At 45.6% G+C, this 14187-nt stretch overlaps 1 protein-coding gene across 5 annotated transcripts in view; it reads right to left on the bottom strand.

The window, feature by feature from the left end:
* Positions 1-2840: 2840 nt before the first annotated feature.
* Positions 2841-14187, bottom strand: part of shq1 (SHQ1, H/ACA ribonucleoprotein assembly factor) — a 56684-nt gene continuing 45337 nt past the window's right edge. For all 5 annotated transcript variants that reach the window (XM_039797502.1, XM_039797501.1, XM_039797504.1 and 2 more), the window contains one exon: positions 2841-3930. In XM_039797502.1, the coding sequence (XP_039653436.1) occupies positions 3297-3930 (634 nt within the window). In that variant the 3' untranslated portion in view covers positions 2841-3296. The remainder of the gene's footprint in view (positions 3931-14187) is intronic.

Raw genomic sequence — 14187 nt, 5'->3', positions numbered from 1 at the left:
GACCACGCTGTCCTTGCTGCTGCCTTTCCCATTCAAAACAAAAACAAGGGAAGGGAATGCATCATCACATTAGTGTGATCATATTTTAATTTCTATACACAGTGGGGGCAAGCAAGGTCACAGTATCAACCCAGCCTCATCGCAGTCTCGTGAAATGGTCACGTTATTTAAAATATTGATTCGTATTCACGGGGACGTTTTTGTCGTTTCTTTTCGTGGCGGCCAGCATGAAAATGTAAACTCATGTATTTAAATGGGAAGCATATGTCGTGGTCACAGCACGACTACGGTAGCGCGTAGTGTGAAATACCGAAAATCCGCGTAAGAAGGTTGGTTGGGGTGGTGGGTTGGTGGGTGGTGGGTGGTGGGTGGGTCAAACAATTCCGGACTTTCACCCCAGAGGCCGGGGATCGCGTCCCGCGTGTGGCGTTTTCTTTCCCGTTAGCGGTCCAGTTATTGTCGCGCGTTACCCGCGGCCGTCTCCCGCCGCGTGCGGCGTCCTTCCCCCGTTGTTTTTGTTTTCCTAAACCCAACCCCGCAATCTCCGTATAGACCATTTCGTGCTGGCCACCACGAAAAAAAACATCCCACATGAACACAAATCAGTAGATTAAAAGAACGTGACCATTTCACGAACTGCCGTGAGACCGTGTTGGACAGTAGGCAAAATGGTTCACTCAATCTTCACAGACATAAAACCTGAATGATTTCAAATGAGTCTGTGTATTAGTTCAAATTCTTCTTCCCTACACACAACAGAAAGCATTTTGAGTCTTAAGCCTTTTGTATATTAGTTGCTTTCGGCTATGCGTTCCTGTGCAGAATGGGTACCCACGTTATCGGTTTCTTCTGACCGTTTCTGTTGTACGCAAGATGCTCTACGGACGTTTATATTGGAGAGGAGGTTGAAAACTCATGAGGTTGGAAAGTGGACCTTGGGTTAAAGGCATACTTTGCTTTTTCTTCTTGCTGAGATTTAGATGGAAGGTCACGGTCATACCTGCCAAATAAATATGAAGTCAGTCATAGCTTAGCTTAGCACAAAGAATGGAAACAGGGGGGAAACAGCTAGCCTGACTCTGTCCAACAGTAAAAAAAAAATACAAAAACTGAAGTGTAAAAATAACACATTGTGGTTTTACTGGGGTGACTTCCTGGAGCTCAATTTGTGAGCTTTGGAGATATGAGAGTAGATGTGATCTTCTTATCCAACTCTCAGCAAGAAAGCAAACAAGTGTATATACCAAAATGTTGAATTACCAAAATATCATTTGGTCAAACTACTATTTTCAAGGTCAAGAAAAAAAAGAAATTCTCAAAATATTCTCAAGAAAGATATTCTAAGGCAGCCAGAGAGGATTTGGCCTTGAACTGTACACAAAGTACGCAGGTAAGTATGTGAACAGATGTTTGTCTACGCATGTACATTGGTAAAAAGAAAATATATCAAGAGCTTTACCTTATTAGACATGTGCTGTTGCTAATGGGCTAATTACCACAGTGACCCACATGAGTCCTGAACACATTATTCCTTTCTTAGACCCTTGGGGGGGTCAAAGGGCACTCTCACTACACGGGTAAGGGGCTGATTTATCAAATCTAAGTCAAAACAGAGCACAGGAATCACATTTATTACCGCCTTGTATAATTTATCAGCTACGTTCATTAAACCATGGCCTAGTCTCTTGAAAAATGTCCGTCGGCAGGGAGCATTAATTGGAAGAAAATAAAACCAAGCCAAGTGCAGACCTCGGCCGCGGATCCCCCGACCGGGCTCCGAGACGTCTGCACTAATGTTGGCAGTACGGAGGCCACTTTGAAATGAAAAACGGCAAGAGAGCCCGGTGTCACTTAATCAATGTGAAACCCCAGCGGGGAGAGGGAATCAGCGCCTGCGGGGGCCGCGCAGTCCCTGGACTCATGTCCTCAGTGAGGAGAAAAGGGGTTTTAAATGGGCCGGCTCTCACGATGTAACTCATCTCAGTCACAGCGATGATGGCGCTCGCTCCCAAGGGGGGTGTTGCAAGGAGGTTGTCTCTTCTTGGGAGGTGCTTAACAACACCATCCATCTCGGTAACACAATACTACAGACAGCGCCTACCTAAGGAACCATCATCATCATCATCATCATCACCGGTGGCTCCTGAGCTACATTCATTGAAGCAGGATGAAATTCATTTTTAAAAAGCCTGAGGCAACACTGCGGCTGTGCTTGATCCTACACAACCTCTGCCAGTTATGACCCATTAGGATCTCCAAACCTGACAAATTCAGCTAATTTGGGCCATTTCGGTCTCTCTTTTTTCCCCCTTCAATTACAGTAATCAATGCAAGTCCACTCAGGGGACACAAATTAAAATCTATTTTATTGCAGAGTAGGTGGATATTGCTGCTGCTGCCAACGTATGTGGACATCTCCACGCCTGAGCTGGCCAGGGAGTCAGTTAGTCTCCGCTAACTCTCTGCTGGCCCTCTCCTCTTCTATCTCGCGGCTGCCTCGGGTCCCGGGGTTGCTCTTATCTCTCAAACAAACGCCTCCCCTGCCGCAGCCCTCATCTATCTGCCTGACATGTGCTTCCTTGTTTGTTTTCTCTCGCCTGCTAGATGCGGCCGATGATATTGAGCGGTGTTGACGGCGCTCCTCCATTCGTGCCGGATGAATCAATCACTCCTGCGTGCTCCGCAGCCCTGCTTAGTGCCGACAGTCTTCTTTTCCGCTTCAATCAATGCTTTAGGAAGAGGTTTTCCTTCCATTTATTAGGAAAAGAAAAGCTCCCTAAAAAGTAGCTCGGCCAGGCACTTTTGGCTGAGAAGTACACAACAGTTAACAGTGACAAATGTTTGTTGGCTTTCTGGAATTGCATTCCGGTTTGGTTTATTCGAGCCAAACATGGATATATAGAATTTGTTCATATGAGTATGGAAACATACATGGGTAGTAGAAGTTCTACACTAGTAGCAGAAGTCAGTGTACTCAATCTAGTTCACAAACCGTTGAATTACTTTCCATAATAAAAAAAAAAAAAGGAGCAGAAATAATTCATATAAAATCAGTATGATCATTAAACAACCAAATCAATTTGAAGTAATGATTTAAATGAGGCTTAGCAAATTCATAAAGTAAGGGAATATAATTTTTTATAGACAATATGGTCCATTAGAGGAGCGTTGAAGCACTAAAGATCATATAGAAATGAAGTCATTAAAAACCAAATAGTCAAACACATCTCAAATCACTTTACAGTCAACAGTTCAAAATATATCAAGTGTCTTTCAGGTTTCCACACCACTGTCTATCAGCAGATGAAGTCACTCTGGTCGAGATCTTCCTGTGATTGGACGATGAGCAGAGGGTTTCTGCGAGGACTCGGCTCTAACAAAGTCCCACCGCTGCTCCTCCCGGACGTCGCTTCCGTTTTCGCTGCAGCGTTGTTCGCCTGCGAACACTTTCTCTCGGCTTCGTAGATGCATCCTTGGGAGATTTTCAGCCCCTCCGCCACCCGTTCCCCCAGCTCCTGGATCAGCTGTCTGGAGCCTTCTGAGGCTGAGGGAAGGGCGTCCACCTTCCTCTCCGCTGAAAAGAGCGTGCTCGTGGGCTCCTGGGGGATGGGAGAGGCAGCCGAGCTGGGTTGGGGCTGTAGAGGGTTGTCCTTAGACATCTCTCCTCCTCCTCCTCCTCCTCCTCCTCCTCCTCCCTGGTTGGATTTGGTGCAGCCTTGCCCTTCAGCCTCAGATTCCTCGCTCTCATCGGACGAGTCGCTGCTGCTGTCACTGGAAGCGCTGCTGCAGTCCGAGGCTCCCTGCTCTCCTTCTTCTTCCTCCGCCACCATTGCCGCTGCCTGCTCTAGCTCCTCGAGTGCCAGCTCCAAGTCTTTTTTCTGCAGGGAGGCTTTTTGTAACGTCGCAGCCAAGGCTGACATCTTCTTGGACCTGTGAAGATAAAGAGTGGGAAAGAAAACCAAGTTAGGAAAGCAACAACAACTAAATTTCACTTTCCTCAATAAAGCTGGTGCATGACTACGCAAAGCGAGGAAAAAAAAAAAAAAAGAGACATCAATCTACGACTTCATCAGTGGTACCCGAAAGGGAGACACAGCGGCTGACTGATGGACTGGCTCTGCGTACTGAAGACATAGCCACAGGATAACCATCTACAAATCTAATACCCATTAACCATACCCATTCTCATCTGAATGCTAAGTAGACTGCGATTTGCAGAGGCGTGGGGGGGCTCAATGAAATATGGAAATATGGATGTTTAATAATGTAGGGAGATGAGCAGTACTGATACACAGGGCATGAGCTTTTCTCCTCCCCCACCGCTGCTCTTCCTGCCAGGGGTGATAAGAGACTGAGAGGGATTACAGAGAGCGGCAGGCCCCTCCTCCTCCTCTCCTCAGTCCGCACATGCAAACGCAAACGCACACACACACACACACACACACACACACACACACACACACACACACACACACACACACACACACACACACACACACACACACACACACACACACTTTGAGAGCCTAAACCAACAGTTAGAAGCTGCAAACAGCGCAAAGGAGAGGGATTGGTAGCAATCCGAGGCAAGATGCAATTTTAATATTTCAAAGAATGCATTTGTGCTCTTTATTTTCATGTTTTCAAGAGCAGGCCAACAACTCCTGCGAATCTGATGAATGCTAGAGAGAGTGATTTGAACCCAACAATCAGGCTGCAGAGGGAACTAATAGAATGAACACAAGCACATCCAAGGAATACATCCTGCAGAATGGCCCGACAGATTGCAGTTGCGCACAAAGTCGGACTGCAGAACAGTCAGTAAAAGTCTGGACAGAGAACAGCTCCAAGCTGCAGCCCTAGAGCTGAATGTCTCCAAAGATTAAGATTAAGAGAATGCCCTCATAAAAGCAGTACATTAAACAATGTCCCAGTCGCCCAGCTTCACAGTTATGTCACCACAGAAGACCCAACAGACTCCTTGAAGAGAGAGAAGGTGTTTTATTGCCGATTAATATCATCCTACAAGGCCCCATTTGTGCAAAGCCATCAGATTGTTGGGAGGCCCCCGTCTGCACATTATTCACACAGGGAATGCCTGCCATGCTGTCAAAGACTTAAGTGGTTGCTATTCGTCCCCCAGTGAGCTTAGGGCGTGTGTGCTGCCCCTATTGCCATGGTGATTACAAGCTGACCTCCGCGGCTCACTGCAATTCAGTCTTTGTCCATTCAGGTTGGGAAAAAGTGTGTGTGTGTGTGTGTGTGTGTGTGTGTGTGTGTGTGTGTCATTCACATTGTCACACTCGGCTCCTGGTGCCCTCTCTGGCCCAATTAACCCACTGCTGAGCGCCAGGGTGAGTCCCTCATTACCGTGCGGTCCTAATGAGCTCCCTATTCTGGTGAGTAAAGTGTTTATAGAAGCAGCGTGTAGTGGCTGTGTATTCATTTAAGACGTCAGGAGGGACTATGTAAACAGATCTTATAGTGCACATTCTCCTCCGTGCGCTGAGAAAGGAATCAACCGGGTGATGTGGGAAAAGAGGAAGATGCCCTTTCTCACATGCACCTTAATCCCAAAAAATGTTTTGGCAGTTTTCTCTGTCACAAGGTGGCAGAATTTGAAAACAGCAGCCAGAGGTCGATTTTCCTGTTAAGATGCTTAGGCAACTTTCCAGCTCAGAATGTAACCAAAAAAAAAAATCCTAAAAAAAAACTCTGTGATTTCAGTCATGGAGCTGGGAGTGCGACTGAAATACACAACATTCTCAAGCTATAAAATCTGTAAATCCTATCAAATAAAACCCACAAGACACAACAGGAAGAACGATGTGTCCTTTGTGAAGAGGGATTTGATTGCTTCCTGCATTAAAGGATAAATAGGGCAAAACAGAACATTAGCATATTTATCCTTTAATGCCATCTATTGATCCGACTGACAAGGACTGTTTATGTAGCCAAAGGCTGATATAGCATATTCCTCTGTGCCATAGAGCTCCTATTACAAAGACAGAAGTGAGCCACACTGTTGCACTGGGCGACATGTTCTTTCATTACCACAGTGCCCAGCTGTTGAAGGACATTATTTAGCCTTTTTTTAACACTATATGACCTATTTTTTTTTTTTTTAAAGATTTACTACTTTAGTACAAGGCTGAGTGCCACAGACAGGGTAGGGAATTTAAATTGTATTTATGAGAGTATGTCTAGGCCACACTATAATTTACAGACACCCAACAATTCCCCCCCACCAAGGGCAAGTATTTGGTGCGACAGCAGCAAGAAAAAAAAACTTCCTTTTAACAGGCAGAAACCTCAAGCAATCATCAAGATGAAAGATGCTGCCGAGATAACTTTAAAGAGTTGTAAAAATCCTTTCTAATCGTATTATAAAACACTGCTGTTTTAGCATCTTTAAGTCTTCATATTCACCGCCCTCAAACTGGACTTGTTGGATTGTATTTCATGTTCCCTGGCACTTGAAGCATTAGTTTTCCAGGGATTTGGTCATAAATGAAAACAATTTGAAATTTTGACCTGATGATGGCGCTAGTTAAAAGTAAAGTTATTAAAAGTCATCCTGAGGGGAACATGAACGGCTGTGCGATCCATCCAGTAGCTGTTGAGATATTTTAGTCTTCTAATTTAAGTCTATGTGGTGGACCGACTGACTGACATCGCCATCCCCATCGCTGAACATCTGTGTGGGAGGATTTTCCAATTTATGCAGTAGCACATTAACGCACCACGCATGTAGACTTTCCAAATCAATCTTGGCCTTTAGAAATTCAAGATGAGCACTGGAGACACCTTGTCGCACACATCAGCGATGCTTAGTCTCCATACGCAATCATGTCAAGACTAGGGCTGGGCGATAAAACGATAACGATATGTATCGCGATAGACACGTAATCAATATCAATAGAAAATGCGTTCGATAAAACGTTCGATAACTTGGTTTTTATATATATTGTTTTTTTCTTCTTCGGAAGAAACCAGAAGTTGCAAAGCAAGTTTGGTTGCATGAACAAAGGCACTCACTCTCTGGTAACCTAGCAACGTAGGGAGTGACACTCTAACAGCCAATCATGTAACAGTATCATGTTTGGTTGCGCCACATCGATGTCTCGTGTTGGATTCTACCATTCTACAATAACAGAACCGGCGGCGTGGAGCGATAAGTGGAAAGTGAGTGCTGCAGCGAGCGAGGAAATTGTTGATAAAACAGGAAAAGTCAGTATGGCAGTTTTTGGGATTTTATAAGTCTGACCGTCGTCCCCACCAACACTACCGTAAACTTGTTTTACCACCTTAGCCGCGCTCACACAGCAAAGCCGTATTCGCCAGCAACGTCCAACAACATCTGCAGCTGCAACACGGCACAAGCAGCAGACCGCCATGGAGAGGTACTCTGCATCAGCGCCTTACTAAACGCTACAAAGAAATAACGGAGGCAGACGTGCTGAGCACTGTCCAGAAGCCAGGTTACCAACCTAGCACTAAACCTGCAGAAAATAGTTCTTCTCAGGTTTCTCTATGTTTATATTTAACACTTTGCACCATTTTATTACACCTTATTAAGCAATTCTTACTTATTCTTTCTTCACTGTGATTTTAGACTTATGTTTACATTTTAATTATTTGAGTGGTTTCCATGGTTGTGTTGACATTTCTGCTTTTATAACTGAGGGGATTATAATCAGAGGAAGGTTAAGTTTAAAATAAAAATGTTTAAATTTAATATATTTTTCTCCTGGTCCTTATTTTAAATAGGTCATAAAAAATATCAATAATTATCGATATCGACCGATATGAAACACTTATATCGTGATACAGTTTTCAGCCATATCGCCCAGCCCTAGTCAAGACATAAGCTGTCTACAGATGTAAACAACACAAACCGCTGCATTCTTTGGGGGAACTGAATCCAGCGATTCTGTGGTCTCCATGTGTGAAAGCCACTAAAGACAGGCACAAGTTGAGCTAAGATCCCCAAGTCCTGCGCAACTTTTTAAACAATGCCAAACGGTCATTTCCCACAGGGACTACAGCATACCAAGAGAATAATGAAACCCTGACTAATGATGAGGAGTAGGTGCAGGCTGTATGGAGCCGGTCTAGGTCCCGGGCTCTAGAACGGCCACGTGAGAGCTTCCTGTAGCGAGGCTGGGGCAGAAGAGCCTCCTGCGGCACAGCCAATTCAAAGGCTGCCCTGTGTTTCCCTTTCCCCCCGTGGGAAGTCATTATTGAGTTAGCATTGGGGAGGCGCGCTTGTTTTCTCTCCCCTCCCCACTCTGCGGTTGGAGAAGCTCGGCCTGCGGTGAACACAAAGGCTCTGGCCAGGAGGGGGGAGGGATAATGTTGTACACAATCCAGTCATTACTACACCACTGTTGTGGCTTGCCTTCATTAAACTAAGGAGGGGTGGTGTGTGTGTGCGTGTGCGTGTGTGTGCGGAAGAGCCGAGCTAAATTCCAATCTGACATTTCTTTCATCGGGCTCGTGTTCATTGAAAGAGCAACTCATTCAGCGTGTCTCTGCTCTTGAAAACATCTCAGATAAAGCTCGTCTTCAGATGTATGAATCTGTAGAACATGAGCCCCAGATTACCTCAGCGAGAACTCGCAAAAATGCATCATTCACTAGCTTAGGGGGATAGAAACCGACGCTGGGAGATGTGATCCGTCACTGGGACTGAATGCTGGAAGGGTCTGAGGCATTGGATGCTACTTTGATTCCAGAAATGAGAAACACAAAATGTATTTATTCAACACGCCAATGTTTTGAGTTCGAGCACAGAAACTAAATTAAACATCCGGTTCATTTTCAAAATAAAATAACGCCGCGCTCACGGCGGATCGCGTTTCCCTGCCCTGCACCTTGAAAACGTCCTAATGGATGGAAACAAACGGGTGTTGGTTTTGTGGTTCGGTCTATAGAACCCACATCCTGTCATATCGCGCGATCATATGTGAATTGGCGAGATCTCGTGGGTCCTCGTGACTTCAGCTGTCCGTCATGGCCGCGGCCGTTGCGCAACAAATTCGGACCTGGTGGGTATTGACGGACGGCGGAGCACGGAGCCGCCACGCAGACGTTCCTCAGTTGGTGGAAATAAGGGCTCACAGTGTTGTCTTTTTAACATTGCAGCTTGGCAAGCAAAAACTTCCCCTTACACTACCGTTGAGATTGTGGAACCCTTACTACAAACAATGTTAAGCTCATTTCTGTTTTCCTCTTACCTTTTGATTTATGTAATCCCACAGACACTAAAGTCCTAAAATTGTATTGACAGGTGTTCAGTGGGTCTGCTTTATATTAAAAACTCTATTAAATCTCTAAAAGTGACAGGAATGATGATGTTAGGAGCAGCTGTTTAATCAGCATATGTTCAGACAGAAAGAAATCCCTTCACTATAAATCGATTTTAATAACGAGAGTGGGCACTCCAAACACGGATAGAGGAAATTATGCAAACGCGGTGTGCAACTCTGTGTTTAAAATGAGCCTGTGTACTCAAGACAAAAAAGCTGGAGTGGCATCATGCTGGGAGGAAATCTGTACTACTTATCCCCGTTACCCTGGAGACATTTGCATCTTTGTTCTCCCCAGTGGGGGCCTCCTTCAGTGCTGGGGCTAACATCTGATAGAGCAGCTCCATTATCGGTTTCAAAGCTTTCAGGATGGGCGTTTCACAGCTGTGTGACGCTGCCTGGTGGTTCCTAGCAAAACATCTGCTTGTCACATCAGCTGTGCGGTTGGGTGGGCACACACTAGGGCTGCACAATTAATCGCAATTTTATCGAAATCGCAATATGGACTAGTGCAATATCCAAATCGCAGGGGGGCGCAATATTTGTTAAAAATGTGTCTAACCATTCTAAAATAAAGTAGTGTGGTGCTGCAGAGACATTCCGGACTACAAATCGTATCCTACAGAAAAAAAATCTTTGGAACAAATCCTCGCACAAAAAAAATAAAATAAAAATAATAATCACACTTCAATCTTTTTTTTCCCCCAATGACAATAAGAATAATGATACAAAATAATTACTCCTCCAATAATCCAATCCTATTTTTTTCCCCCCCCCCCCCCCCCCCCCCCCCCCCCCCCCCCCCCCCCCCCCCCCACAATATCAAAAAAAATCTCCCATACATTTTTTCCCACATTCTCCCCCCCCCCCCCACCCCCACCCCCACCACCCCCCCCCCCCCCCCCCCCCCCCCCACCCCCCCCCCCCCCCCCCCCCCCCCCCCCCCCCCCCCCACACACACACACACTTCCCCACTGTCTTCCACGCGGCTAACATCACACCACAGAGGTAGCTTGCAACACCTAATTTCGACTGTCCGAGAAAAGCCCCTGAGCACAAGTAAAATGAAAACTATTACTATTACTATTACTAACCCTATTACGCTAAGTAGCCGATAGGAGAATCGGGAAATAAGTGCCTTGGGCTGTAAATTCACTGAGGTGAATTGACCAGACGTGCTCAACGGGGGGGGGGGGGTTAACCTCACGCCACTAGGCACAAGTGCATTTTCAAGGCATTTGACTGCAGGCTTTAGCGGACATGCTGACCCCGTTGCCCTGAGACATTCCCAGTTGTTGGGAGCTCTAGATGCAATTCCCTGCGGGAAAACTGCTGTCAGAGCTGTCGACTCTCCCCAGTGGCCATTGTCATGCACACAATACTGAGGATGAATTAGACGAGGGAGGAGGAGGAGGAGGAGGAGGAGGAGGAGGAGGAGGAGAGTATGTAGACATCCTAAGGGCTGCCTCATCCTCCAGAAATAATAGGATAGTTTCAGGAAAAAAAGAATGTCGACGACTTTATTTTTGGCAGTTTCCTTTGTTGTTTTCATGCAGTGCTGCACACATTCTTTTCTTCATTGTACTCCCTTTCTTTAGTGAAAACAACACTCATTGTTTTTTTGGGGACTGCTCACTTCACACCTTCCATTCACAACTGTTTGAGTCGGTCCATTCAGCTGTTATGGTGCGAGGCTCGGTTGATCCTCGAAACCATTTCTTGTCAATTTTCCAGTCTCTGGAGCAATGGGTGACCCACATCTTATAGACAAGTCACAGATTCACGCCACAAAAGAAGAAAAATAAAAAACCCCACATACATACTACCAGTTTTTTTTTCCTTTCCACAGCATACCGGCCCACATTTGGTTTTCAAAATCCGGGAGATTTTGATTTGTGCGGGAGCATTGTGGCGCGGGGGTGTTTACAGTTTACGTACAGTGTAATGTAAGTGTTAAGTGTATTATTTATTTTTAATGTGCTGGGTAATGTCATTTTTTCCCACCGTGCGCTACATTAAAATCAATGCGACACACCTTACAAGAAGCGTGGAGGTTGTCGATATGACTCGGGTAAGATGCATGTAAATTGTTGCGCCCAACACTGTTGAAATTATTTCCGTGAAGCTTGCGCAGAGATCAACTGTGCACCTGGGTTAAAGGTTGCCAGGTTGAGGGTTATAGGTTGCCAGGTTGAGGGTTATAGGTTGCCAGGTTGAGGTGACAAACGTGTCGAAAATTGTATATGGTGTGTGGACTGTGTGAATAGGATGCGTTTCATACAAGATCTGGCAACATTAGACAAACATATTGGTCCGATTATTTATAAAGGAGTTTTGGCCATGCAAATTACGGGAGTTTCCCGGGAGAAATAACAAACCGGGAGGGGTCCGGGAGATAGGACTAAAAAACGGGAGAAACCCGGGACAAACAGGAGTGTTGGCAGCTATGTTCCACAGATGATTTCATATGGAAACATGAATCTCACCTCACTTCCCTCAGACAAACCCTGGCGCACATCACTTGTATGCTGCCATGATTTTGTTCTGCTAGAATCTAATTGAGCCAATTGATAAGGGTGGGTGGATGGTTTTAAGTGAACTGGCGCTAAAAAGAGAGAGTTGTAGCTCTTTTGATTTAACAGAGGTACTGTATCACAACACCAGGCTCATAAGTGGTGTCTGTGCGGGCTGCCGTGAATCTACCTTGGCCTCTCTCCAAGCTTTCTGATAAAGGGAAAGACAACAAAGAGAGAGAAAGGGAGGCGACTTGCTTTTTCTTTGCAGTCCAGCAGCTCTGCAGGGGCTTTGGCATCTAAGGACCTCCAAAAGGATACCCTGAAACTAATGGACTGGAGACTGCTGCTCCATTTGGAAGAATACTCTCCGTTAACAATAATAATAATAATAGTAATAATAACAACAACAACTGGGATTGGATGGGTGTGTGAGGGGAAAATTAAAAACGTTTCCACGAAGGAAATGTTTGTTAAATTCTGGAATGGTGACCACTGTGGCCAAAAAAAAAAGAAGGTAAAAATCACTAAGAAAATTTGAAGAGTAATTTGATTTGCTTTGAGGTTTTGTGTGAGTACGCTGCGGTGGCCAATGATTAAACCAGCGATCGGACTTGGCAGCCCGTTTTGAGGCGGTGTGAGAGTCCTGTACAGTAAACAGTAACATCGCTGCCTCTATCGCTGCCACAAGAAATAAAAAATAAAAAAACATTGAGGGTTAAAAAAGGAAACACTTTCTCTCTTTCTCTGTGAAATGAAGCAAATGGTCTTCAAGTGTGATCACAAATGTTGAGATGGATAAACAATCTGACAGAAAACAATAATTGTGAAACAGGACGTCACACAAATGGGCCATTTGGTGAAACAGCCACACTACCCTGCGGCGCGTCGCCAGATCGCTTACTTTGGTCTGAATGCGCCCTAGAGGGGAGCGCCTGCCCTGAGGCTTAAATCACCGTGAAGGCTTTACGAGGTTGTATATTTGAGACCAATGTCCCGGCAGTCAGAGGAACTTTAAGAGTAGAAATGCATCTGGGACAACGAGGAGATAAAATAAATCAAGCCCCCAGCCAACAAACATCCATTAATCGCCATGTCCATCATGCGCGGCTGATCGCATTCGCCTCGTTGGCTGCGCAGAGTGACAAGATATTGGGATTGCAAACCGGGGGGGTATAGATTACATCTCATTTTACCGCTCGGCTCCCAGAGGCGACTCACTTAGCGGAAGATGACAAATCCTGCGCGGGGGAATATCTTGCACTGAAGAATGCAATGCATACATGATCTGTCATGAACACAAAAGGGCTGCCACAATAAACCGCGTGTATGATAGCGGCGGTTGGCCTGTTGAAACCGCCAGCGTTCCAAAACTCAAGAGAACAGGCCCAGCTCTCCTGGGCCGCTCGCATTTTGACAGCAGCCTCCTTTTTAATACCATGCACCAAACATGGGAACAGAGTTTCAGAAACCACAAGTGAAGATTGCATGGGACAGTTGTTTACTGAGTGTGAGCCATAAGACCGGCACTGAAACTGAAAAAGTGGTTGCCCTTTCAAGTGGTTGTAGATAGAAGTGGTTTTACTCATTCAAATGTCTTTTTCACACGGTGTATATGAGAGGGGAAAAAAAAGAGAAAACAAATGAATTCACAGGTCGCTGTTGCGAGAGCACTGGCTAATCCAGTTACTGATAGATGCAGGGCGTAGTAGGAGTAAGCAGGTTAGGTCAAGCTGACATTTAGTTCCAATGGACAGCGGAGGAACAGAGAGGAGGAGCAGGGAGGAGAGGCAGCGCTCCAGTGTCTCTCAGCTAAGAAGAGACTGATTACGTTTTTAAGTGAGTTGAAGGCGTTCCAGAAGCTCCGTGTGCTTGCACAGGACGATAGAGAGCCTTTCAAAGCACAAGTGTACGTATCTTCTCGAGCAAGTGTCCGTAGCATTTTTAGGAGCAGAATTCAAGATTTCTATTGGAATAATGTCAAAAAAATGAGAACGTGAGGAGGAGGGGAGGGGAGGGGGCACTAAATCCCTGCAGACCTTTTATCGTGTCTGCATCTGGGCGCCGAGCCTACAACATCAGGCACACATTTTTCAACTGGGCTTTTTCCAGACGAGCACACCACTTGGCTGAACCCTGGCCAAGAGTAAAACAGAGCTCATTACTGAGTAATGTGCTCGCAGGCTCACATTTTGAAATGTGTAAGTAATTGTAAAATATGTACTCGGAGGAGGGGAGAGCCATCAAACCTATATCACTCGGAGCAAAAGTGCAGCTTTTGCGTGTTTGGCTCGCAACGCTAGTGGAAGGTTACACCTACGGAACATATGAGAAGCCCCAGCACACACACACACACACACACA

This window comes from Perca fluviatilis, chromosome 4, assembly GCF_010015445.1.
Source record: "Perca fluviatilis chromosome 4, GENO_Pfluv_1.0, whole genome shotgun sequence".
NCBI lineage: Eukaryota > Metazoa > Chordata > Actinopteri > Perciformes > Percidae > Perca > Perca fluviatilis.
This window is presented reverse-complemented; position numbering and strand designations above follow the sequence as displayed.